The 25,938-nt window shown below is 42.6% G+C and overlaps 2 protein-coding genes across 3 annotated transcripts in view; both read right to left on the bottom strand.

Moving 5' to 3' along the window:
• LOC139932772 (mannosyl-oligosaccharide 1,2-alpha-mannosidase IA) overlaps nucleotides 1-3,025 on the bottom strand; it is a 165,558-nt gene extending 162,533 nt beyond the window's left edge. For both annotated transcript variants that reach the window (XM_071926658.2, XM_071926657.2), the window contains exon 1: nucleotides 1,533-3,025. In XM_071926658.2, coding sequence (XP_071782759.1) covers nucleotides 1,533-2,096 — 564 coding nt within the window. In that variant the 5' untranslated portion in view covers nucleotides 2,097-3,025. The remainder of the gene's footprint in view (nucleotides 1-1,532) is intronic.
• A 10,922-nt stretch (nucleotides 3,026-13,947) lies between these two features.
• Nucleotides 13,948-25,938, bottom strand: part of slc9a1a (solute carrier family 9 member A1a) — a 30,940-nt gene continuing 18,949 nt past the window's right edge. Inside the window, exons 5-12 of the mRNA XM_071926615.2 lie at nucleotides 25,023-25,225; nucleotides 21,516-21,605; nucleotides 18,837-18,907; nucleotides 18,434-18,610; nucleotides 17,664-17,790; nucleotides 17,144-17,245; nucleotides 16,210-16,291; nucleotides 13,948-15,262 (exon numbers count right to left, since the gene is read on the bottom strand). Coding sequence (XP_071782716.2) covers nucleotides 14,961-15,262; nucleotides 16,210-16,291; nucleotides 17,144-17,245; nucleotides 17,664-17,790; nucleotides 18,434-18,610; nucleotides 18,837-18,907; nucleotides 21,516-21,605; nucleotides 25,023-25,225 — 1,154 coding nt within the window. The 3' untranslated portion in view covers nucleotides 13,948-14,960. The remainder of the gene's footprint in view (nucleotides 15,263-16,209; nucleotides 16,292-17,143; nucleotides 17,246-17,663; nucleotides 17,791-18,433; nucleotides 18,611-18,836; nucleotides 18,908-21,515; nucleotides 21,606-25,022; nucleotides 25,226-25,938) is intronic.

Genomic DNA, 25,938 nt, shown 5'->3' with positions numbered 1-25,938 from the left:
TCACCTCTAGGTATGAAAGGCATGAGAGCGGAGTGAGAGGGTGACAGCAGGCTGCAAGTGAGAGTGACAACACGACTTATCCGTGTCACATGGCAAGGCTGAAAACCATCTGCACGCGCTGGCCAATGGCTGCCCTCCGCGCCCTCCGCCCCCTCACCAGCCTCGCTCGCCTTGAGTGGGTACAGATGTGTGATCCACAGACGCTCCCACTCCGGAGCCCTTATTGGACCCACAGGGCTCAACACAGCCCGGCACAGAGCCACCGGCCACAGTGTCACTGCACGCATTCAAATCGCTCGCTGGCGATTGTGCGCGAGCGATGTAGGCTGCAGTCACAGGCAGAGGGCTTTATCATTCTGAATGACCTTCTGTTTCAAGAATCCAAATGAAGCGGCTACATGAATACTAAATACAGTCATCTGATAAGCTGTCACATGCACCGAGGCATGTCATCACAATAAATGATGGGAAGAATGTTTCACAATATTGTTGACATTATAGGAGGACAAACAGAATATTATGTATTTCAAGAAAGTAGTCAGTTTATTTACATGGTGTGAACCGATTATCAAAGGTTTATAGCACACATTTTATTGGGAACACTCTACTGCATTTGAGGGGAGTTAGTTAGGCATTTTTAGTCTGATTGCGTTCATATTCCGATCGTTTACAGAATATTAGGCTCCATGTGAACTCAGCTATAGAGAGTAAAAACATTCAAGTCACCTTACTTAGTAGTGACATGTATTTGGGCTTATTAAGATTGTTCTCTGTTGACATTAATGGAAATCTAACAAGATTTTAACTAGGAAAGCCAATGGCTTTGGGTGAATTTGGACAACTGACGTGACTGAAAGGAATTTATTTTGCCTGCGTTTGACAGGAAGCTGGCAAACAACTGTCCCATGGCTGTTGTGGAGAGGCAGTCTGTACTTGTCAGACAAATTCAGACAAATCAACTTGCACAACGGGTACATAATTACTCCTTCCAGGTGTGCACGCCTAGTTTGTTAACAGCTGAATAAGGAAGGCTGCTACTCTGTGGTGTTGTAGAAATGCCCTGTATGTCTGCTGTGTTTTGACAGCAGGAACAAGCCCTGAAAATGTTGTGCCACTGGAACTTATTTAAATTATGGGCAGCAAGGTATGGCAACGTCCCTGCATCTGTTACCATTTGCCACCAAAACTTTGAAACCTGCTTATATAACTACATTTCTGGGGGAAAGTGGAGCAATGACTGATGACTGGAAAGATAGGCTGTTATTATTTGGTCAGTGTGATAAATTATTAGACGTAGGTGGGTCATCAAACTATCTTGCACAGACAGCATTTTGTCCTGAACTCTCCCCTGAGGTTTTAGGTATGGTTCTACATTCCAGGGAAGTTTTGGCTTAATCTTTACTTTCCATTATGGACTACAAGATCATTTGGACCACTTTAAGCTCAGGTACATCAGCTGTCCAGACCTTGTTACATCCATTGACTCCCATATCTACATGCAGGTCCAGTGCTACAGTAGGATACATCCTTACCTCCTTGACTTTGTCCCGGCGCTCCTCGGTCCTCGGGTCGCTCGGCTTGCCGTGCTCTCTGCCCAGCGGCGCTCTGAGCAGACACCTTTTGAACTTGTTGTAATTGAAAGTATCCGAGTTGACACCATGGATTGAGGAGGTCACTCTCTCCGGGGCAGGCTCCGGTTTGGACCTGGGCAGAGTCAGCTCCTCCTGCGCTTTCCCCCCGGCGAGCCTCTCCTCGGTCGCCTCATGAGAGACGCTCGGCTTGCGGCTCAGGGTTTTCAGTTTGGTGCTGGTCTCCCCCTTGGCCGAGGTGATGCCCCGCAGATGCTCCTGGTCCTTGGGCCTTTTTAAGTGCTCCTTGGCGTCATTCTCGGAGCCGGAGCCGGAGCCAACCGTGACTGGCTGGGTGTCCGTCTTAGATAGAAAAATCCGTTTTAGTCGGACAGAGTCGGGCAAAAAGAACAGGGCCCCAAAACACAGTGTTACCAATCCCGAGAGAAACAGCAGAAACACGAATTTCTGGGACAGGCGCAGACCCATGCCCGATGCCGACACACCGGGCAACTTTCGGAAAACCATTGAAACTTCTTTCTTGAAATGTTGCCTTGCAGTGTTTTCTGTGAGACTATACTGTGGTGTGACAGTCTCCCCTCTCTACTGAGCAGCTTCCCTATGTGCCTTGTGGCATGTGTAAAAAGTTGATATGCGGGGGTTTAAACACACCCCTATGACACTTGCAGGGGAGCCTAAACAGGCTGCCAGAGCTGTCTTTATCTCGCTATCGATTGGATTTGCATAAGCAAAGGTTAGGCCTGCCTACATCTACAATTTCGCATTTGGCAACGGTACCACTCCACAGCCTCCAGGTATATCGTGCATAACGCAATTACTGACATCAATAGATCGCAGGATCTGGATTTAAAAAATGGAAATCATAAAACAGCACAGGGCTTCGCGGTAATAAATGGCACTGGCGTCTGATGAAGCACTATAGCTGAATCTATATCCAAGAACAACGGGATTACTACTACGTGCAATCCAGTCTGAAATACAAATGCACTTTTAGGAAAGATAATCAAATGCGAGCGTCTCACAATCAATCGGGCCTATAAATAAAGTTGTCTCCTGATGCATTATTCCACGGCGTGCGAATCGTCAATAACACGTTGCCCTATGGTATAAAAATCAAGCGTGCAGCAGAGCATCTTTCCGTTGCCTCCGTGTATACCGCCCCACGTTACCGGGATCATCTGTACGATCCGGAAATCACATTGATATCACAAAGCCTTGTATCTATCCTGTACAGTTGGTGGACGCAAACGCGTGTTTATTCATGTCGCTCTGTCAATTACGCTCCTCCAACCGCTTTTCCCCCTCAGCTGGCGTCAATGCGCCGGGCGAAACACATCGGCAAACGACATGAACGAAAGCGGGTTTGTCCCATGCGAAGTTATTCTAGCCTCTCACACACAAAAAAAAATCCGTAGAATAAACACATCCGCCATCCAGCCCCCCGGATTCCCAGCGAAAACACACCGCGTCTCCGGTACCCGCCGTCCGTCCGCCTGCCTCGCTGTCGCCTACAGTGCGCACTTCTTGCTGTGCCGCGGACGTCCGCTTGCGTAAAACGAGACGAGAGGGCTGAAAAAGCGAACATATAGTGCAGGGCGAGGGGAAGAAACGGAACGGTCCGCCGCTGAACAATCCAGTGGGCTGGGCGGATTTCTTGATGGATATTCACAGCGGCTTATCAAAACACGGTTAAGCCATCTGAGCCCTGCACGGACAGAAGGAGAGGTCTCGGTGGCCTTGCTAGAATACCATACACACCCTTAGGGAGAGGAACGAGTGTAATGCTGTATTTTTAGAATAGGATACATATATCACAGCAAAAGTGTAAATCCCCATAGGAATAGGCCTATTATAGCAATGTTATATGAGGGAAGAAAAAAAAAATACCATAAAGTAGGATAAGGTCACTTTGAACAAACTATACTATCACTAGGGATTTAGGAAGGAATAGGGATGTTATAAGAATACAGAAGGTGATTTTTCGTTGGGGCAGTGTGGTAGTTTTCTAGGTGTGTCTAGCCTACTTGGCTGTGATTGACAAGTTATTAACAGGCGGATTAGATCAGAGCCCTCCACCCCCCATCCCATCCCCTTCTGAGAGGATTTTGTTGTTAAGATATCACTTGGTACAGACTTATATAACTTTCTGTACTGTAGATGGGGAGATGACACCAGTGGGGAAAGGCAGACCTATTTTGTTATAGCCATACATTCTCTTATTGTGCAGTAGACTACTAACTTAATGTTACTTAACAATAGTTACCCAGTTTGCTAACTGTTGGATTAGATGTTTTTAATTGGAGACTTTACCCATAATACATCTTAAGGCTATTTGTGATTGATTCTCCTATTAAGATTTTCATGTTGGCGTTTAGGTGATTAGGCCTTTTTTTTTTTTTTTTTTGTAAAGCTTTGCATTGATTCAATTTTATCTAAATCTCCATTATCTCTGCTAAACTTAGTATGGCGCCTGAGTAAACTGGAAACTGTATTTTCTCAACACTATCCCCCTCTAATACTTCTAACCTTGCTGTTTTTCATCTATATTTTATTGAGATGTAATTAACACAACCAAGGGCTGAGTGTCCTGTGATAACATAATTCAGAGGATAAATTCACACCTAATAAATCCCAATAACCTAACTCGCATACAAAATGCGGAGTTCAGCTTTTGGGATATGTGGAGATCCTGCAAATATTCGTTTTGGTCAGGAGCATCTTACACTGCAGATTAGGTCATGAGCAAAAACGATGATGACATGTTAACTACAGGTCAGGTCATATGCAACATTCTTATTCAGTCAATTGAATTAGAGAATGGCAGTTAAAATCCATGGAAACCTATATGATGTTTTGAATTTGTCTTCCTTCTGCAGCCAATGACATAAAGTGTATTGGTGCACCAGAAGTTTAGAAAGTTTAGTGTTTACGTAAGCAAGGTGCAGGATGAATTGTAGACGTGCTGTTGTCTGGAGATTAAATAAGATAAATGGTCCCATGAGGTGGCCATTACTGAAGAGCCTGCACAGCACTATCCAACTAACTCACCTGTGGGACTGAAGGCAAAGATGAGAGAAGAAAAGCCTGATCCATTGCAATATTGGTCTGTAATTACAACTTAAAATACCTCCTCCCCTCCCCAACACACACACGCACAAACTTTCTCCATCTTTCAACTTTGAGAAAGGATTCTGCAGGGGTTTGCAGAACATGTGGCATATTATCATTCCACTCTCCAAAAGTTGTCCCAGTACATCCTCAGAATCAATACGGATTCAATACAGACCGTCAATATCATTGACATTCCTGACAGCGTCCTTGATGCCTGATGAACTCTTGATGAACTTTAAACCTACATCTTTCTCTCTCTCTCTCCCTCTCCCCCCTCTCTCTCTCTGTCCCCCTCCCTCTTTCTCTCTTGGTAGAACAGATTAGCATTTCACAAGAAAATATGACATTTCTCTGAGACCAGAATTTGAACATTGCCTGACAAAGCTTGTGCCGGTACAAGTAAAAAGCAACATCTGACACATTAAAACTCCTCAGGCTCTTTTTGTCACCATCAGGTCTGTGTGGTGGGATGAGCTGTTATTTAAGTAATTCATACTGCATTTGACCCCACAGTTTCACCGTTAAGCCATCTGCCTCGGCAGCCCTAATAGAATCAGACTAGTTGTCTGTAATTTACTGAATGGAAGCGAAAAGGAGACAGAACTGTCGACTTTTCGCTTTTTTTCTCATCCGCACGCCTTTCCTCTGAGAGAAGGTAAAACTGTGAAGGGTTTTGAGGGCTTTGTCACTGACAAAAGGACAGATTCTGGCTAGAAAGAGGGGCTTTGTAATGGCTCAGCTTGTGTGTATAACAGGCTGGAATTTTGTTTCAACAGATTATCCTATGACAATAACAACACATACAGTATGCTACAGTATACAGCAATGCACTGTTCCTGAAAATAGGCATGCGATGAATGTAGACAACGAGGCCTTTTAAACAAATTTTACCCTATGGATTATTCATATATGCTGATTCCATCGAAACGGCATAGCAACTGCTTAAAGCAACTTAATAGACACATCAAGTCAATGTTTCTCAAAAGGCCAAGTTATACATGAGTCTAGTCATTGAGCTTGCATGAAGCTGTGCTGGCCGGTGACAGCCTAGTTTATCACAAGGATAGATGAGCAAGGCAATACAGTCTCACCACTACCAACAGGCAAGGGTGAAATCAAAGCACAGACATTTTTCATTGAGAATAAATGGTTTACACAAGTAAATAGCTCCCACAAAGGCCGTTTCTCGTACGCTTTGCATTAACTCTCCCTGTTGAAACAAAGCGCAGTTGTCTGGATGCAGAATATGATTTTACAGCAGAAATGTCAAATGTTAGCTCTTCATAATGCAGCGGCGGCACCGCAGAGCGCAACCTCATCAGCTCGGTATTGAACATGCTGGCGTTCTGATCCTTCATGGACAAACACAATTCGTAAGCATGGAGAGGAGAATCTAATGCTGTATGCAAAGTCGTTTGCATGTGGCTGATAAGGATGCACCGTACAGTTGCGCTTTATTATCAGACTGGCTCGTTGTTTATCAGATGGGGAGCAGCATTCACACAAACAGTATGCCCTCTATTCTAAATATGATTATCATCGGCTAATGTTCAGTGAGAAAGATTCCTCATTGTAGAGATGTGATTCATTATCTATCTTATTATTATCTCTTGTGAGAAATATTGGTCTGCACTTATAGTTATTGTTTCAGGACATGTGATAGGTTTTTCTGGTAACTCTGTATGACTGCTGACCATTAGGATGTGTTGAATGATCATGTAATGACCACTAAGTCTGTCTAAAAGTATGCGGGACATGTCCCAGCACTGCTCAGTGTCTTTAAAACACTTTATGCCAAGGGCCATAGACTGTAATACGTCCTGTGATCCATAACCACTTCTGCTCTTGTATTCAAAAATCCAATTCTGTCCCAACCCATGCCGATGTTTTATTCATCAACTGAGATGCCAATGAAAAAGTCCATCTCTGTGTTCTGCTCATTCCAATACATCAAACAGCAGACAGAGATGTATTGGCCTGTGCCAGCGTGTCTGGATTAATAATGTCACTGTGCCTGCTATTTGTTTCTTTAAGCACCATGGCAGAGCGCGGCCTGACACTGGAAATAACGGCCAGGCGGCACGTTTGGCGCTCACTGCTTATCTCAAGGCATAAAAATTGGGGGCGTGGGTTCGTTTCTTGGGGTCGTGGATCACAGGGGACAGGGCGGCAGTGCTGACCCCGGTGCATGATGGGAGACGAGTAGCCCTATAGAGAATCAATAGGGAATCCACTGTAACCTTCCAGGGGCGTTGCAACTGGAATTCTGGGATTCTGGGCCCTCTGTCGAGATGTGACACTGGCTCAACCAATCCTCATACTAAGTTAGATGCATCCCACTTCAGCTTGAGTCCTCCTGAAAGTATTCTCCCTATCTTTAAACATGTTGCTGGCAATACTGAGGTGTACAAGCACATTTCCTCTGATAAGGAGTGCAGACAAATTGGCGTGTTTAGATGTCAGAATCCTTCATCTCTCCAACATGAAGAGAATACAACTATAAGATTTTCAGTAGCTTTTCACTATGACCATGCCTAAAGTTAAATTTGTCTGTTCTTTTTATAGATAAGACAAACAGCAAACCGATGTTTGTGTGCGACCCTACACTGACCCGTCTCCACTACATTCATAATCAAAACATTCCTCGTTGTGTAACAAAATATTTTCAAAGCACATTACCCCTCGCTGAAAATCACCGCTTATTGATCGTGCTCATTCCATTTCAGAACATTCACTTCACAGGAACATAGATGCAACGGTTCAAGGTTTTTATTGCCTGAACACAACAATTAGCAATACATTACACAGGGTATATGGGCCATGTAAATGAGAGTAGAATGCAATAGCAAACACACCATTAAGCTGATGGAATGGGGACACAGAGGGCCTCACTCCCTCTCCGACACACTGATTAAACGTGCCAGCACGTTTATGGTAAAGTAACCACTTATAGAGTGAAATTACAAGTAAAAAAGTAGACGCTTGCTCTGTGGTGACAGCACTCGTTAGGAGGCAGTGTCATTTTATGGCTGCACAGTGCCATCACCTGGCATTTACTGCACATTGCATGGGAACAGAGTCCTGACCAGCCACGGTTGCTGAAGCTGAACACAGCTGGGTTTGCATAAAATTCACCTTGTAGCCGACGCCCTCAACTTTGAAACTCATTATATTTTTGATTGAATTATGAAGAAAGTATGCATTTCATATTGCTAAGAGACTGCCGCCGCCACATTTGAAGCAAACAAACGGGATCTTTCTACGTAAAGGGCACCCACTCCAAACATGAAAAAGTGATGAGGATAAAATCAACAGAAGAGCCCTCATGCAAATAGAGCCAATTTAACTCACACCACCATATTACACTGTGCTTTAGTCCTCAGCGGGAAGTCGGCTGACAGCCAAATGAGACACGGTGATTTAACTTCAGCAAAATAGAAATAAATAAACACACAGACCAGCCCATCTGCAAAGCTCTCAGGCTTATTTCACACTCCACATGTAAATTTGCAACACCGGGGGAACTCCATTAAATAGTTGGCATGGGTTTATTCTGGGTTTAATCCACTGCTAAAAACAAATAGGACCCATGAAGTCAGAGTCGGTTACATACTTGTGAAATGGCATCCGTGTTTGCCTATCTCGCTCCTGATTTCTGTTCACAACTTGATCCCAAAGCCAGAAACTAGAGAATCAAGACTGTAGTTTGTGATATTAACCAATCTGTAGCTTGGAGACCCTCCATATACAGTGAAAAGGAGATGGAATTTGAGGGTTCATAAAATGTTTTTCTGAACTTTTATATCCAAATGAGGCTCAGGTTATGGAAGTGCTACTTGTTCTGAACCAGAAATGTAATCTGATCCCAAAAATTATCATTTCTAATACCATTACTATGTAGCTAAACATCTATAGCATCACAGATTAGGGGAAGGGACAAACTATTCTCTCAGAAACAGAACTTAACTATCGGTTGCTTGTAATGTTGATGATCTGGGAATTTAAGCTTAATCTACTGTTGTCCTCAGTGCAAATCGCTCTAGATAAGAGTGTCAACTAAACGCCTGCAATGTAAACGTAAACAGGATTTTCAGCCAATAACAATTCTAGCAATTGGAATCACAAATTAAACTCTTTTCATTTAAAATTAACTTGGCCACCCAGATGATCTGTTAGAAAACGATAGAATGCAACCACTGCCAACAATTAAAATGATTGTCGTAAATAGAGCATATCCAGTCCAAAAATATTACACAGTGAATTTGGTTGTGAAGCCAAGCTGGTTAACAAGCAAGTAAGTCACGGTGACTTTCCATTAACAGAAATACAGATGGAATACACAACCAGACAAACCATCGCAGCCAAAATGGGCCACAGCTCTCATCACCATGCAAACTGTGTCACTGCCAAGGCTAGGGATGCCATTAAGTTTTGGCAAGGCAGCCAGTTCATTCTGTGTTTATTAGACTCAACAAAGGGTCCAATTCTACTCTTTCCCTCGTATTTTGCTAGAGGCAATCATTGTGCAGTGTCTGTTGGTGGCAAATGCTTTCTGATTTTACTTTAATTACATGGTGCAGCACTCTCCCTTCTGGCCAAAGAAGATATTGCAGGTTCAAACACCTTTGTCAATGCATGTAGAGAGGTTCATTTTCACAACATTTATTTTTCTAAAGGTGATTTTTTTTTTGCCTTTATTGGATTGTTGAAAGTGGGTTGAGACAGAAAAGATTGGGGTAAAGAAAGAGAGGGATGACATGTGACAAAGGTCCCGGGCCGGATTCAAACCCGGGACGTTGTAGTTACATGGTTTGCACCTGTAGACCATTGATCCACCGGGACGCCCCTTGCAGCTCTTTTTTGTCAAGGAAAAAATGTCACCAATCATGATCACACTGACACAACATTGTTATAAAGTAAAACTTTAATTTGGTGTATAGTTATAACCCGATTGAACTAGTTTCATCACTGGTTGTTAGCTTTACTGGTTGTTACACAGATGGAATGCTGAAAGCTAGAGGCTAATCATCAACAAGATAGTGCACACTTGTGTTATCTTTCAGATTCTGATTTGTACAATATTGTCATAGATTTCTATTACATTTTTTTTTCTTTTTTCATATATTCCCATTCACATGTATATAAAATAAAAAAATCTTTAATTATTGCAAAGTTTACATTTGCAAATTGCAAATAATTGACTGACGCATCAAACGAACAAACACAGAAAGATAAACTAAACAAAATGTGAATGAAAGGACAATACAATCCATGCCTTTTTGACAGTCGTCAAGCTACAGCATGGTATTCGCCAGGATTCAAGACTGTATCCCAGCTTCTCTCCTTTGTGACACTAAAGACACCGACCCTCTTACTGCTTATAAGGCCCTCCATAATGTACATTCCTGTTCCTATGATGTGTCACCCAATAGCCATGCATAGCGTGTACACTAAAATACAGCCATTTATTGCTCTCTCTTTAACATTGGTGTTTTGAGATAAAGGTACTGCTTTGTTAAAGTGCTTGGTGTGGTGTAAAATGGTGGAGCACAACAGAAGCCGGACTGGGCAAACTGGAGAAAGGTGAAGTCGACACGGGCACAGCCAGGAAGCAGCCTTTAGGTGGTGTGGTAATGACACCACTGGGTCATTATATTGATGATCCCCCCAGGCTTGGCTGTGCGTGCGTCATATATGATTACTGCCTTCATATTTGTACAGATACATCCACAATATGCCTGCTACGCATGTACTGGCAGGCTGGTCAGATTTGACAGTAATTAGGGGAATGAGTCACTTAGCATATGCAGCTGACTGTAGTTGATGCTTCACCCAATAGAAAAACTAGATTTAGGAGCACAGAATTTGAGCATAAAGCTCATAAGTTATACAATTACAAATACACTGATTATTACCATTTTAGTTACTTAAACATATATTTTCATAGTTGCAAATTCAGCCTATGTCTACATTGTGACGCAAGAGCCTGAAGCACCAGTTTAGGTCTGAGTGTTTGGTTCCAAATGCCCCTGGAGTGAAGTGCCGTTACAGGTAAACATGAGATGGAAAAACACACAGTAAAGCCCAAGAACCTTTGTAAAGCACATGGAGTAATGCAAAGCACATTAACCCTTGTAAAGCACATGAAAAGAACAACAACAAAAAAAAGTTTACAAGCCCCTGTAAAGCACGAATGAAGAACTAAAACTTATCCTTGTATACAATAAAGCAGTTGAACAAATAAAGCATTATAAAGCACATGTAGCAATGTAAAGACCAAAAAGCGCACAAAGCTGAAGTGAATCCCGGGTGAGGCAACAGCATTGACATTGCAATTCAGAAAAACACTTTCAGAAAAGACAAAAGTGCATATGACTTGAAACAATTCACCGCTGTAGAGGAACATCCAGTGTGAAAATTGTAGATGAAAGAAAGCGAGCATTCATTTGAACGGTGGAGACATAATTTAAATGTAAACTTTTTGCTTAGAGTAGGACATCGTGCTCCAAGCAAATGTTTCACAAAGGCAAAATGATGTGTGTATGACATTGTTATACAGCAATACAATAAAATAGGTTCTTATAGAGGCTGTATGGCTTAAGATTAAGGTTTTCTGCACCAAACATTTCCCTCAAGGGCGTGGGAGAATGTTTGCCCAACAAGATGTATTTGGTATGAAAAAGAAAAGTATGAAAATAGTGTGTTTTTTAAAAACATTAAAGCCTTAAATTAATCAGGGATGTGATTTCTCCTTTTCCAGGATTTAATTTTGGATACGCATCTCCCTTTTATTTTTAATAGGAGATTTTTGTCTCCCCCTCCCATTTTTGTATACCTGATCACATCCCTGAGTAACGTTAAACCCATTGGTCCATCCGATATGACGGCTGAATAATGCGACATCCCTGCTGAGTATGCCAGCTCTTAGCAACACCCTGCTTTGCATTCATACAGTTACACATACTCACACCTGGGAGCGTGTTTAGAAATGCATCGCATTTGCTGTAGCCTTCCTGAGACCTACTCAAAAACCTCTGCAGAATAGTAGTGTTAAAGAGGGCAACTTTTAAGAGGGCAACATAAACTGCTGTTAAATGGATGCCAAATCATAGACCATCTGGAAATGTATAGAAGTATTCCCAGCAGCACTGCATAAAGCAACCATTCACAGGTGCACACAAACAGTTCTCAAGGCTAGGCCTGCTAAGCTAGCTGCAGTTTATACCCCATTTTAGAGCCTTGTAAATGTAATGCTCCACGTAAATATCAGTGTCCTTTAAGCAACGATAAGGGGAGGATTTGAGGACGGGGGGGGGAAGTGCCGCACGTCGTTTTGGCCAGTAAAGCCTGGGTTTTTAAACAACCCTTCTCTCTTCGGCCTTGTCCTTGTTGACATTTTCAGCACGGTCCAACACTCCAACACACTCCGTCACACATTTTGACATTTCAGAACGTAAATTCAATTTGGTCCAGCCGGGGAAATGAGATGCTTTATGGCTGACCTTCCCATCTCTCAGCCTACAATTATCCTTCGTTTCAGAAAAAGGGGGAGTAGGAATCTGTCAGGGAGCTCGATTAGCTAGAGAAAAGAGACCGGACACACTTGACACCCGTGCAAGTACACTAAGATTCACACATATGCACCGGGATGTACAGTACATGAGTGCATATGTGCACACAGACAAATTATCCTCATATTACCCTCGCCATTGTAACCACAGCAAGCCTTGACAGAGGCCGAAGAGAGGAAGAGATGAGAAAAATTAACAAGCCTGTTGGGTTCCTTTGCTCTTTCCCCTCAGCTGTAATGGGAGCTCACTGGATGTAAGGCGATACCTTGAGAGGATCAGGAAGGGGTCAGTGGTCACTCTTAACGCCTACAAAACAGCCAGAAAACTGGAACAGCGGCTCAGTCCGTCCTCACTGAGAGATGGACCTTGTTTTTTCAATGCCCAAGTTTGCTCTCCATAGCGGGTTCAGCGAATGGTCTGCACAGAGGAAACACACCCTTGCTGTGGTGAATTCTGCTGATAGACTAGGGTGAGAGAAATAACATGTAGACTTACAATCAAATCTGTACTGGCTGCGCGGCACTTCGCTGTTCGGGATGTACAGTAAATCAAATACAACATGGAAGGGTGTTTCCTTGAGACAATCAGAAGGACAGTAAGCCAGAAATCATCACATCAACGATATAATGGATCGATGTAATATTCCACTTCCCCCAGAGGCTGCGTATAAAAGACGAGCAATGTATTTTACACTGACTATCATACACACTGTACAACCATATATACGGCACAGTAGAGAATTTCTTAGTCATACAGAATTAACAAAACTCTAGACTACGTTTTTGTGCGTGCAGATAACGATGTTTCACTCTTGCTCGGATGTTCAACAACTCTAACGAAGTGGTTTCAAGATCATTTATCTTAATGCCCGTGTTGGATTCCAGCCTCAACATTAGCAGTGTTCAAGAGAGTTTGCCTCAGTGTTTCTCACAAGATTACAAGATTTGTTTTAAAGGGTATTCATAAATATAGGGTATTATAATCAATATACATATTTTACACCTCTATACTGCATAGAATTACTTTGTTGCCATGGCATGCCTATAGTCTTGGCTCTGAAGAAGGTTAAGAGGCATAGATGGATTCCTGTACAAACTCCCCTTCACTTGCCATGTCACTAAAAATGCTGAATTCAACAGTGACTCAAGGGCTCAAATGCTGCTCATAAACACCGCGCTCAAAAAAACGTGAGAATGCAAATGAGTATGAATTTGAGATGATGAGCATACGATCATTTAGGTCCATTTCAGATAATATAGATAGCTTGTGTGGTCTGAAAGTTAACAATCTCTGAATCAACACAATCAAGGGGATGTCTATTAAATGGGGTCTTGAGGGCAGAAACTGGGAAGAAACCCAATATTGAAATCATTCAGAGATAATTCCTCAAGCTCTACTTGAGTGTTTTTGGGTTGTTTTTTTTTAAAGGGAATTCTAAATTGAGGTAAAACAATAAAACATCTACACACGTGACAGAAACGTGACATGACACAATATCTGATGCGACTTCAGATGGTTGGGAATCAAGCATGATCGCTGACACCCAAACATCTGTGTTGCGTCACTGCCTGTCACGTCTGAGATGAGAAGCATACAGACCACTCAGCTTTGCACCACATTTGTAAATTAGACTGTTTGTGTTGAACATTGTCGAGTGACAACGTTGGAAAACTCGACTCATTCTCCAGCGATAGCGTGAAGCCGCAGGTCTCCGTGGGTGAGGTTGTAAAGAAAAGTGGTCCTTCACACAGTGGTTTTCACAGTGACTAAATACATCCAGCTTTTCCTGCATCCCATGAACACTGGATACATCCAAGAAAAACCCTAAACCAACTGACTGGCATCAGGTCGCAAACAGACGTTAGTACCCCTGTGTTTAAAAACATTTCCATTTGAGATAAAATGCACTGAGTGAAAAAAATTTTGTGTTTCACATAAAATAAGGCAAATTATTTTGTGTAAGCTACAGTCTGTAAATTTCGATATCCAGCAATTTCAAGTGATTGAATATAAATTTGTATGTTTTAAATCTTAGAACAGCTTCAGTGAAATATTGGCTTAAAAGGAATGTCTAAAAATCAATTGCTGTGTGTTGAAAGTTGAAAATTGGTTTTAATTAATTTGCTCCTGTTGATTACATTTAGGACAGAGGCCCTGCCTTATACTGTGTGCACATCTTACAGAATGTAGCTTTAAAGACAGAAAATGATTGTAAAAATATAAACTAACATACATGAAACATGAAATCAAGAAGAATGAAATCTTTAAACATGAAAGACACTGTCTGACACTAAAATAAGCATGAAAGACATCGTCTGACACTAAAACAGTCCAAACCTTTGGTAATGCATAGTTCTATCCCGGATGTCTCCGACTATCAACCATGAAACCCAAGATCTCCCAGATAGCAGTGACTGCTTTTCCAATCCTGTTTAAAAAAATAAAGAGCAATGACAATAAGCTGATGGCTCTTTTTTCTTCTTCAGCAATCTCCTTTTGCTTTTTGTTTTTGGTTCGTACAGCATAGACTGTTTATGCTGCTTTATCAGTTTTGGCTTGTTTGGTTTCTGAACCAAAGAGATAATTTAGAGCAGAGCAGTGAAGCGGACCTCTCTCCTCTACCGCCCTGTCGTGAAGGGAGGGGCATGCATCTCGACCCCTCTACGTCCGGCCCGGCGGAGGAGCAATCTTAGGGCAGGAAGGGCTCATCCTCGTCCTCGTCAGCGCTGGGACCCGGGTCGCTCAGGCACCTCACCAGCCTCTGCTGGTCCTTGGCTCCCTCTGCCTCTCCTGGCTTGTTAGGTCTTCTTCCCTCTGAGGGAGGCTTCATCATCAGGCCCCGGTCCTCGTCGTCGTCCTGATGCTGATGCTGGCCGGCCCGTCTGAACTCATCCATCAGGTTGACCGAGTCTGGAGACTGAGGAGAGGCCAGGTCCACCTGGATGGTGGGCACGCTGTCTGACATTGGCTTCACGCTGTAGGCTTGGGGGTCTAGGCGGACAGGCCAAGGGTACAGTACAGAGGATTAGCTTTAATTAGACTCATTAAAAGGGATCTGTTCCCAAACAAGCAGGGGACAGTCATTCCATCAGCGTGCACAAACACACAACGTATAGGGAGAGGAGGATATGATCACAAAACATTCACGTCAACAAATGTAGCATCACTGCACAAACCAGGCAACTGCAGGCTTCAAGGCCTTTTCAAACATTCCACCACAAACATCACAACGAAAGAATGCAAAGCAAGCCACAATGATTTTCAATGGAATACATGCTGGCACACTATACTATACACTATACACACTTTTGGTTGGAAGTTACTTTCAAAAACACAACCAGTAGTAACGCCCTGCACCGTAATCTGAAAAAGGCAGGACTGTTTGTTCTTTCACCATTACAAATCATCTAAACCTGGCCCTGTCAGTCATGTCATGAGATGACCTCATGCATAATTGATAAATGTTAGCAGGCAACAAAAATGATGCATGCGTGTTAGGATTGTTGCTGTGGCAGTGATTTGGGTTACCACAACTCAAACCACATCTTCTCTACACTCACTACATACCTGGACTGATTCTGTCCCCTTTCTGCCTCTGAGCAGGTTTGAAATCAGTATCTCTGCCTAAAATGAAACCACACACTGGTTTACATGCCAGCCGGCACATGCAAACATATTTCCATCACAGGGGAAATATCAGAGTGGAACATTGCAGCTATAACAGTAGCAGTAGCAGTGCATCCTACAGTGTTTATTGAGTAGCGTTGGCCTAGGTTTTGTGCACACTGACTTGTGAGCCTTAGAACATACAGTATCCGGTCCCTGTGGGTCGCATCAGTGAAATGGTGAAATTGATCCCATTGCTTCATGTGCTACCTCACAGTAAAATGGTGGTGTCACAGTTTGCATGTGGCTGCGGCTAGGATGGGTGCGTTTACCTGAGGCCAGTCTGGCTCTGGAGATAGTCGGGGAGTCGGGAGGTGCAGCAGGTACGGTCAGATAGTTATTCATCTCTGTTATCTGGGAACACACAGGAGCAGGTTGAACACTGGCTATCGCACGCTACCACAACGTAACAGCAGCAAGAAAGGTTGGTCAGTGACCATCGGCCAGAAGGATCCTCATCATTTCATAAACATTCTGCTAAACGTTAATGTACAGAACCTGAGTCACAAAAAATTACAAAAATACACTTTCTGCCTCATTGCTTGGGAAATACACTAAAATAAAATTGTTTCAGTGATTCACTATTGATCAATGTCTAGGAGGAACTTAAAATTCAAATCCAACAAATGTGTTGGTTTGTTAGTCTGAGCAGAAGTCTTTTGAGAGTCTACAGAGGCTTCTAGCACATTCCATTTTATCTATTTTCATTATGTATTTGCAGACTGATTAAATGGAAGTTTGCGGTAGGGCAACTCGACTGTACAGATAAATCAGGGCCTAATTGTGTCTTGCAAATGAATTTAGGAGACTGAAGGAGGACTCTAATTAGAAAACAAATCATAGTTTTGGCTGAATTATTTAATTGCTGGTGGCCCAGTAGGAAATGAGAGGAGCTGCTCTCTGTGTGTCTGTTTTCTGGGGTGTATTGTGTCTCCTGGGGTGTATTGTGTGTCTACTGACTTCATTGGCTGTTAACAATGTTAGTGACACACGGATTTAAGCTTCCAATGTATTCTACTATAGCACTGGTTATAGGCCAGAAGCATGAGAGTGTCTGCTACACACCTAAAATGTTAAATGTTAACTATAGCAGTTACACAATTGCTCAGAGTTCTTTGGTGCTGGCTACTGGTCGAAATGAGCTTTGAAATCGATTCTGTGTCTCAAGAGGTTCTGCCCTCACTGACACCGGTAATCATACAGTACCTTCTTCTCCAGCTCGATCATCCTCTGCTTCTTCAGAAGGAAGTCGTTTAAGCCGTCCTCATACGGATCAACCACCAGAGTGTGTCTGTTGTAGGAGCGCAGCTGGGAGGGGAGAGACAGACGTTAAGAAATACTTTAATTCACGACGATCATCTAAAAAAAGGTTCCTGCACTCGTCGGTTCATCTCAAAGACACACAGAAATAATGACAAAAGAGTACAGAGAAGAATCAGTGTGTGGGGGAATCTTTATACATAAGGGCACTATTGCTCATTCAGACCATGATGACCACAAGGGAACAATACTTTTAACTAACTGCTTCACTGTGTGTCAATACAAATGAATGCAGTATTAGTTAGTTAGTAGAGCTATTGATTGATTCAGACCTAACTCAATACCAATCAATACAGTATTAGCTAATACGGCTGTAGTGCTACTATCTGAATCAATATGGTCTTAGTTCATATGACTGAATCAATACAAATCAATAGAGTTTTAGCTGATATGGGAGCGGCGCTACCCTCTGGCGTGTCCTCTGAAGGTTACTCCTGAGGATCTTCCGGATCTCCTCCTCTCGGCCTTTAGGCAGCTGGGGCAGCGCCCTCTCTGCAGGCGGGGCAGGGGGGGGCTTCTTGGGCTGGATGTTCCTGGGAGAGATGCAGAAAAACGTACTTACTATTAAGGTTTGTGTTTGAATGGATGCAAAACGAAATAGACATTAGCCGCGGCGAAAGTCAATATATCACCCACGTTTCTCAACGCATTTAGGGAGATGCCCCGTTGTCTCTGAAAACATGCGTGACATTTCATTATGTTAATTGTCAAAATATTCAAATCTTATTTCCCATGTTTCCTGTTGTGAGAGGCAGAGGGAAAAGAGAAAGCGCAATTTTTGTTTCTGTCGAGCTGGTGGTGCTGACTGCTTTTTTAGTAAGTGTTCGTTACAACGTTGCTGACAACAGGATGAGGATGTCTCCACCAGTGTCTCCAACTAAGTGTCTCTAGCTTTTACATTTTGTAATTTATATCTTTTGAGGAAACTACACAATTCATGGAATTTGCCTTACTTTCTAACTCTGCCTTGACGAAATATTACCAAATATAAAGAATGTCAATATCTGTATCTAATTTTATAGCTGCATGAAAATGGAACAGAAACAGAAAATAAACCTGCATAACATGGTTAAAAATTAAGACCTCTAATTACTGTATTTAAGAAATCTAAATCTAGACACTTTCAGACGTTTTAAGGACCTGCAGATACCCTGGAGAGAGAGTGTGGCTACTCACTGCATGGAGACGGTGGAGGGCACGGCGGCCGGCAGCTTGACCCCCCCTCCGCTCTCCACCAGCTCAATGGCCTGCTTCATCTCCATCTTGTGGTAGAAGGCAATGAGCTGGGGCTCCTTGGAGCGCTCGCCCGCAATCAGGCACTTCTTCACATACTTCTTGTTGAAGCGGTTCAGCCTGGGAGGAGGGAGGGAGGGAGGTAGAGACGGATGAAAACAGAGAACAGAGTAAAAAGAGACGGTGGGTGCAACAGGAGGAGAGGGAGAGACAGGCGAGAGAGGTTGGACAGAAGGTGCAAATTAAAAGGGAGAGAGAGGGGGCGGGTGAGGAAATTCATCACTGCGAATCCTTAAATGCAGCAAGTTGCAAATTGTGAAGATGAATCGCGGTTTAAAATCCATACTTGTCCTTCCAGTGGTGGTGTCCGTAGTGTCCACAGATGTCCTCAATTCCAGTCAGTAGGTGGTCCAGGAACTGGGGATAAAAAAAGAGGCAGAATCTGGTCGTTAAAAGCTGTTGTTGAACAGACACAGACTACGCAAAGTCCAGATTTGATTTACTCATTTTGGCTGTTAGCCAGCTCTGATGAATCTTTTAATTTATTCTATCATACGGCTTAGCAGGCAAGAAATATACTGTCATATGTCTGACTAGTCTATATATAATATGTCAGTCTTACTGGGCCTCATATTAGGCTTCATGTTACCAAAATGGAAAAGCCCATAGGCAAAGATGTCTGTACTAAAACAGTTTGATAATTTGATTGATTGGTCAAAGACATATTTCTCCTGTGCTGATGATTCCCATAAAGAATGGGTAGCGGTGTTTTATTGGTTGCAGTGCCAACTCTGTCTCTCTTTTATTTATTTGACCTTCATTTTACCAGGTAAATCTCACTGAGATTATGAATCTTGTATCCAAGAGAGACCTGGCTGAGAAAGCAGCATCAAAAACAAACATATAAGTTACAAACAACCTAAAAACAATGTAAATACACAGTATAAATAATCAAAAGTGAAAGATGTATCAAACTATTAGAAGGTTCATGGATAAACAGAACAAAGACAGGTTCCAATAGAGTCCGTCTCCAGGCCCTTCATAAGAATTTTACATTTTCCCATAGAGATCAGATTTGACAGCTTTATTATTCTGTAATGAGCTGTAATGCAGTGGGTGCAGAATACATGAAAGCCTTTTTACCAAGCTCAGTGCAGAACAGGGAGCTAATTAGTGATATTTCTTGATTTCTCCTATTTTTTTTATTCTCATGTTTGCATATCACTGGGAGGCAAAATGTTCATGGTACACATTCGTTGGTAAATGTGGTGTAAAAGCTGTAACACCATTAAGGACGTTGTTTAGGGTGATTATGGGTACTCTGGTGCTGTCCACATTACATTACTCAGCTGTAAAATACCTTTTGTTTCACCACAGTACCCACTAATCAGTAAAGAATGCCCTTTTAGGTAATATTGCTATGAAATTCATGAGAGAAAACCACCACAACCCAGACGGTTCATCAAACAGTGCTAATCACCAGTGGCTGTATGCCTACCCAGAGAACCAGACAAATGTACTGACAGATTTGTTGTTTAGTCTGCAGCCAGCCCAGCGTTGTCCTGCTATTATGATTACAGCTACGGCTCACAGTTTGACAAGCCATGTTGCTATGGGAACAAGCCATTAAGCAGAGCCACACATTTACTTTTACTTTGCCAGAGGTGACTGATTCATAGCAAAACTGGCCAGCACTCCGGGGGTGGAGGGTCAGAAGCGATGGGTGAAAAAGTCCCGTTTTTAATAGGGACAGTGAAGTTACTCTCAGAGAAACAATGCCACTTAGAGGAAATGGAGCGAGTAGAATCAAAAAGAGGTAGTTGAAAAGACACACAGCGCTGTCCTGTTTTTAACAGATGGGACAATGAAAGTTTAAAAAAATAAATCAACAGCCACCATGCCAGAGGAACCGATAGCACTCCCACACTGTAACCGGTCTGAATGTGCCCTTAGCCAGCTCTGTTGACTCTAATCACTGGTGTTTTACAGTAGAGGACAAGCCATTAAGACAGCCTGCTCTTCTAGCCTGGAGCACTGGTGACTCACCACAATGCCCCAGAGACACACACCGCTTCTGTGTGTATATGCGTGTATGTATATGCGTGTGTGTGTGCGGCGTGGGCATGGGCATGTGAGTGTGTGCACATGTGTGTGTGCACGTGTGTGTGCCTATCTAAGCTGTATTAATAGCTTAAAAAGCCACTCAGGGACTGAGGACCATGCTGGCCACTCATGGATGTATATAAGTACCGGAGGAGACAGCAGTCACAGAGGCAGTGTGTGTGTGTGTGTGTGTGTGTGTGTGTGTGTGTGTGTGTGTGTGTGAGTGTGTGAGTATGTTATATTTAACTAGCAAGCCTGGTAACCAAGATGCTGTTAGGGAATAGGGCTGCAGAGCAATGAGGAGAGGAACCTTTCTGAGTTGTTCTACTACGGAAGTCAGTGGTTTGACATTCATTATGGAAGCAATGCATGTACAACATTAAAACATGGTCCCACATGCAGCCAGTAGGGGGAAGCAACAATCAAAATTTGACAATGGGTTCTGATGTAAGTTACTGGAAAAACATTCAGCATTTTACATAACTAGAATTGAAAGGAATGTGTCATACCATGACAGAAGCAATTTATGACTTAATGAAATTGCTAGTGCAACTGCTGTGCATTCTCCCATGCTTATTAAGGGACTTTGTGAGTACAGCAAATGAAAAGTAAATACGACAGGAAGTAAGGGTGCAATGCTGTCAACAAGGTAGTGGGATTTGTCTGTGGTTTGCTACATGCCTCACAATACTTTGCATTTTATGTATATAGAACATGTTCTCTAAAGTGATTCAAAATATTTACAACCATTTTGACATTTGATTTATCAATTACTAGCATAAATTTCATCATCTTCTGTGTCTAGTCCCATCAATTTTACAGGCAAAAGCATCAGCGACTGCGATACTACTTGTGTGGATTCTGCTCCTAGAGGGACAAAAGACGGTGAAGGCTGAGGAGGGTCAAAGGTCAACGGTGGTACCTGAGTGTGAATCTCCTCATTAATGGAGCGCTTGGCCTCCTGCTTCTTCTTCACAGCCAGCAGCTCCACCAGGGGTTTGATGGTCATGCCCTGTGAGAGGGAGGAGAGGAGCAAAATATTATTCACTGCATGCATTTCCTGACCTTGACCAAAGACAGGATGAGGCTATGCTATCCCAGTTTATGCAAGGGAGTGAAATGAGAGGATTCTATGTGGATTTGCATAAGCATTTTAAAATCAACATCTTGTACAACTTTGCAAATCGGAGCCCAACGCAAAACGCTTGAAGCATGATGAAATATAATCCGACTGTCGTGAGCTCATATTATCGCACACAAGCAAATGGTACATTAATTCCAAAAAAGTATTTACAGACTTCTGAAGGGTGCTATGCAGTGGGAGAGGAGCCATTTTCACCAGGCTTTCTAAAGTAATATATGATTAAAATCAATAACATTTTGTGTTCCCAGTGCCAAGAGTTGTGCCCTGGGGAGACATTCTTTGAAAATTTACCCATGAAGGGTGTAGGGCAAATTCAGCCCACGACGAATCTTGCACTGCTGCAATTGGGCAGTTTTGTGTAGACAGAGATGTGATTTCAGTGACAGTAAAACAAAGTAAAAGTGTTATGTCGATATCAGCAATCTGCATACAACTGCATACACAAACACATAAAAAATAAGTCTGTTTAAACAACATTATGTGTGCGTACATTTGAGTGTGCACTTGTGTATACTGTATGTGCGTCTTTGAAGCAGGTGGTCAAGCATTTCTAAAACCTGTCATGTTGATAAGCCAACAACTCGGGTGGAAAAAGAAAAAAACAAACCTCAATTCCCTTTCAATTCTGTCTTTCATTCTGCATCCTTCATCACTTCTATCCTGGCTTCAGTCTTACTTATGCGTTTACCTTTTTGTTGTATCCACTTTCCCTCAACCTGCCTTGTCTACTTCTACTTTAGTTAGTGATTTCTTGCATTTCCTAGAATGACTTTTGAAAACCCCCAGTGGATGTGCCTGGACTTGTATTCAGCTGGGTTATATGTGTAGGTGGAGAGAGCAATAATGATAGAGATAGGATAGCGATAGTAAGAGCAAGAAAGCGAGTTTTTCCAGTTGAGAAAAAGTGAGCATCACACCCTTTGCTTAAAGCACAGCATGTATTGTGGTTGCATTGATTTCTGGTCTATTGAGGGAGCTGTCAGTGAAGAAATTGGTCTCTCTGCCTCTTCTATGATGGATTTCTCCCTGAATGACTGATGAACGTCGGTGCAAAATGGTGAGTCTAGAAGGCCTTGCTCTTTGATTCTGAGGGACTGACACCAAAACCTGATGTTTACCCTTGATGTTTTAGATCACTGAATTTTTTTCTCCCATTATACTAGATTGTAACTGCACTAGAACTATCTTGATGTGACGTGACGTCATCTACGTTTGGCCAGTTATCCGCAGGAATAAGAAAAATATATCACCAAAAAACAAAATGGACCCAGGAAGGGTGGATTTTTCCTATAAATGAAACTCTCCGTAATTCAGGTGTTTTTATGTGGCCCTTCAGTTTAGCCCAACATCCTGCCAGTCAGAGGTTTTACCACTGTCGGATGACATATTGGTGCAATAGACAGTTTCCATCATTACTGCAGTGCTGGTTATAGCAATCCTTTGAATTTGTGCCAGCATTTTAGGGGGAGTGGTTGTGTGTGTGCATGCGTGTGTGTGTGTGTGTGTGTGTGTGTGTGCGTGTGTCTGAGTGCGCGCGTCGAGGCTTTAGCATATCATTCTCTCTCATAAGAAGATTAAGCCTTTCAATCTGGTTAACTATAATAGCCTAAGTGGATGACACAAAGTTCCGGTTCTTAAATAATACCCTGTCCCGCCACCATGCATGCATGCAAAGCAACACACTCCTACACTTTATCACACTCATGTGTATTCCAACTCAACCACACAACAACACATCACTTACAGACACAGGTTTGTATTGCTGTACTTGTGAGGACCTTCTTGACTACATTCATTCTCAAACCCCCAAACCCAAAACTTAACCCAAAACCCACAAACTAATCCTAATTTGAATCTTAACCCTAAACTTGCCCCTTAAAGAAGTGAAGACCAGCAAAATGTCCTCACTTTGGAGGATTTTCCTCATCTTTCTGTCCTTGTGAGGATGTCTGGTCACACACACACACACACTTTCATACTGCAGGTGAAAGGTGCCCCACCTCCTAGTCTGCATCTGTCTCAGCATCAGAGGCTGCCAGCGCCGTATCTAACAGCATGAATAAAACATATTTCTACCCCGGCTTTTGCAGAGAGGGAACACATCTAAAGGGTTTTATTTTAGCTGCAGCCATTCTGAGACTAATCCACATGATGCACTTCCAAACATCTTCTGACAGCTTCACAGGGAGACTGGTTTATCCGGCAGGACTGGGCAGAAGCAGTACGTGGTGCTCCACTACAAATGGACAACGGATAATAATATGTGTGTGTGAGTTTATTGCAGTGCCCGTAGAGTGTGCATGTGTTTGTTTGTGTGTGTGTGTCTTTGTCTTGTTTTTATGTACTTCTTTGTGTGTTTTCTCTTAAGGTACACACCAAGAGAAGAGGGGAGAAGAAGAAGAAGGGAGAAGGAAAGGAATGTAAGTGGTCCATGCATGTCTATATGTGTTGTTTTGTGTATTCCTTTTGCCCATTTTTTACTGTTGCATGTGAATCTGCTTGCCTGCCTGTCAGTGCACTTCAAAGTGACAGCTGGAATGACATTTTCCTAGGCCAGCACAGCGGGCTGTTTGCTTCAAAACAGACCAAGAAAACTGACCACTTGAGGTCCTATTTCTAGACAAAGCAACAAAACCAACCACTTCCTGAAAATGTGTAAAAACGTCTTTGATGTTCGATCCTCAGCATGCCACACGGTCACTACATACCACAAAGTGTTACTGAACGGTTGCAAATGAAGCTTTTGTACTTTGTGCCATATTCATTTTGTTAGTGTGCTGGTCAGTGTGAATCCAAACAGCCACCTAATGAAAATTCCAACTGGATACACTCAGCGAAACATCCTCCAATAACAAATCCTGCCTGGCTGCCACAGGCAGATCAAGTAAGTGCTACATTTGATCAGAATAAATTGACTTTGAATTTGAATCAGCTAAGCAGTCGCCTATGACAAGACTCTCTGAGGGCTTCAAAGCAGAGCTCCTTTGCAAACCCGAATATAGTTGACGTTTCTTACTTATAATTGCGCACCAGAGGAAGGTCATAAGACTGAAAGAATGTATGATTATCCTTGGTAACATGTTTTAACTGCAAGTGAGAGTCAGTGTGCGTGAGTTTCTTTCAGTCATCCATTAATGACAGCCATAATGTCATCCCATTATTAGGCAAATACTTTAACTAGGCAACACAACAACAAGCCAGACTGAAAAAGTCCCAACTCTACAATGATGTGACGACACAGTCTGTTGAGAGGGGAACAGAACAGACTAGACGGTGTCCCAGTACCTGGACGAAGACAGTGAAGAAGATGACGGTGATGATGGCGGTGAGGAACATCTCTCTCATGGGGAAGTGGTCCTTGCGCAGCAGGTAGCACAGGGAGAAGGCGATGGCTCCTCGCAGGCCACCGTAGGCTATAATGAACTGGTCCTTGGTGGTCAGCTTGACGATGCGGAACTTGTTGATCACGTAGGTCAGACCAACCACACCTGGGAAGGACAATGTAATGAGAAACTGGGTTTGAGTGGGTGTGTGTGTATGTGTGTAACAGACTTGGGTCAAATAATATTTAGCGTGACGTTAGGGGCAGATACCGTCACGGTAGGGTGCTTCCTCATTCATAAACGTGAAATATCGGGACGTTATTTGCGTTACCGTTTTCCCCGTTCTTCCTCCCCTTTTGATCATTTACATATTGGGAAAGCGATTCATAAAAGCACACCGCGCCGCAAAAAATACCAGCTGTTCTAGTCAGACGGTATATTGTAGAAATGAATGTTAACTAATGAAAATGAATGTAAATTATTTAAAAATCAATAGATAAAGTCACATTGTGTCCTAGGGGATTAATTATCATTGGAAACGTGAAAATGTTTAATAAATATGACTCACACACTGGCTGTGATTGCGGTTGTAAACGCCAGTTTCCATCTGATTTGATTCAGTTTATCATGATAAAAAAGAGAAGATAACCATACACATGTCCCATAAACTTTTTAGCAGGTGCTGGATTGTAGTAGAGCTAAAGTAGCCTATGTAAGAAAGAGAACGCTGCTGCTGCCAATGCTCCCATATATTTATCTTACAACGTTTTGATAGGTCTTCATCAGGTGACGATCACCACCGGCCAATTTATAATTTCAGTAAGTGACATCATAAACATTCGGTTTATCATGGCCAACATTGCAATTACAGCAGTAGG

Source organism: Centroberyx gerrardi, chromosome 12, assembly GCF_048128805.1.
Source record: "Centroberyx gerrardi isolate f3 chromosome 12, fCenGer3.hap1.cur.20231027, whole genome shotgun sequence".
Taxonomy (NCBI): Eukaryota; Metazoa; Chordata; class Actinopteri; order Beryciformes; family Berycidae; genus Centroberyx; species Centroberyx gerrardi.
The sequence above is the reverse complement of the archived record's forward strand: the minus strand, read 5'-3'. Positions and strand labels throughout refer to the sequence as shown.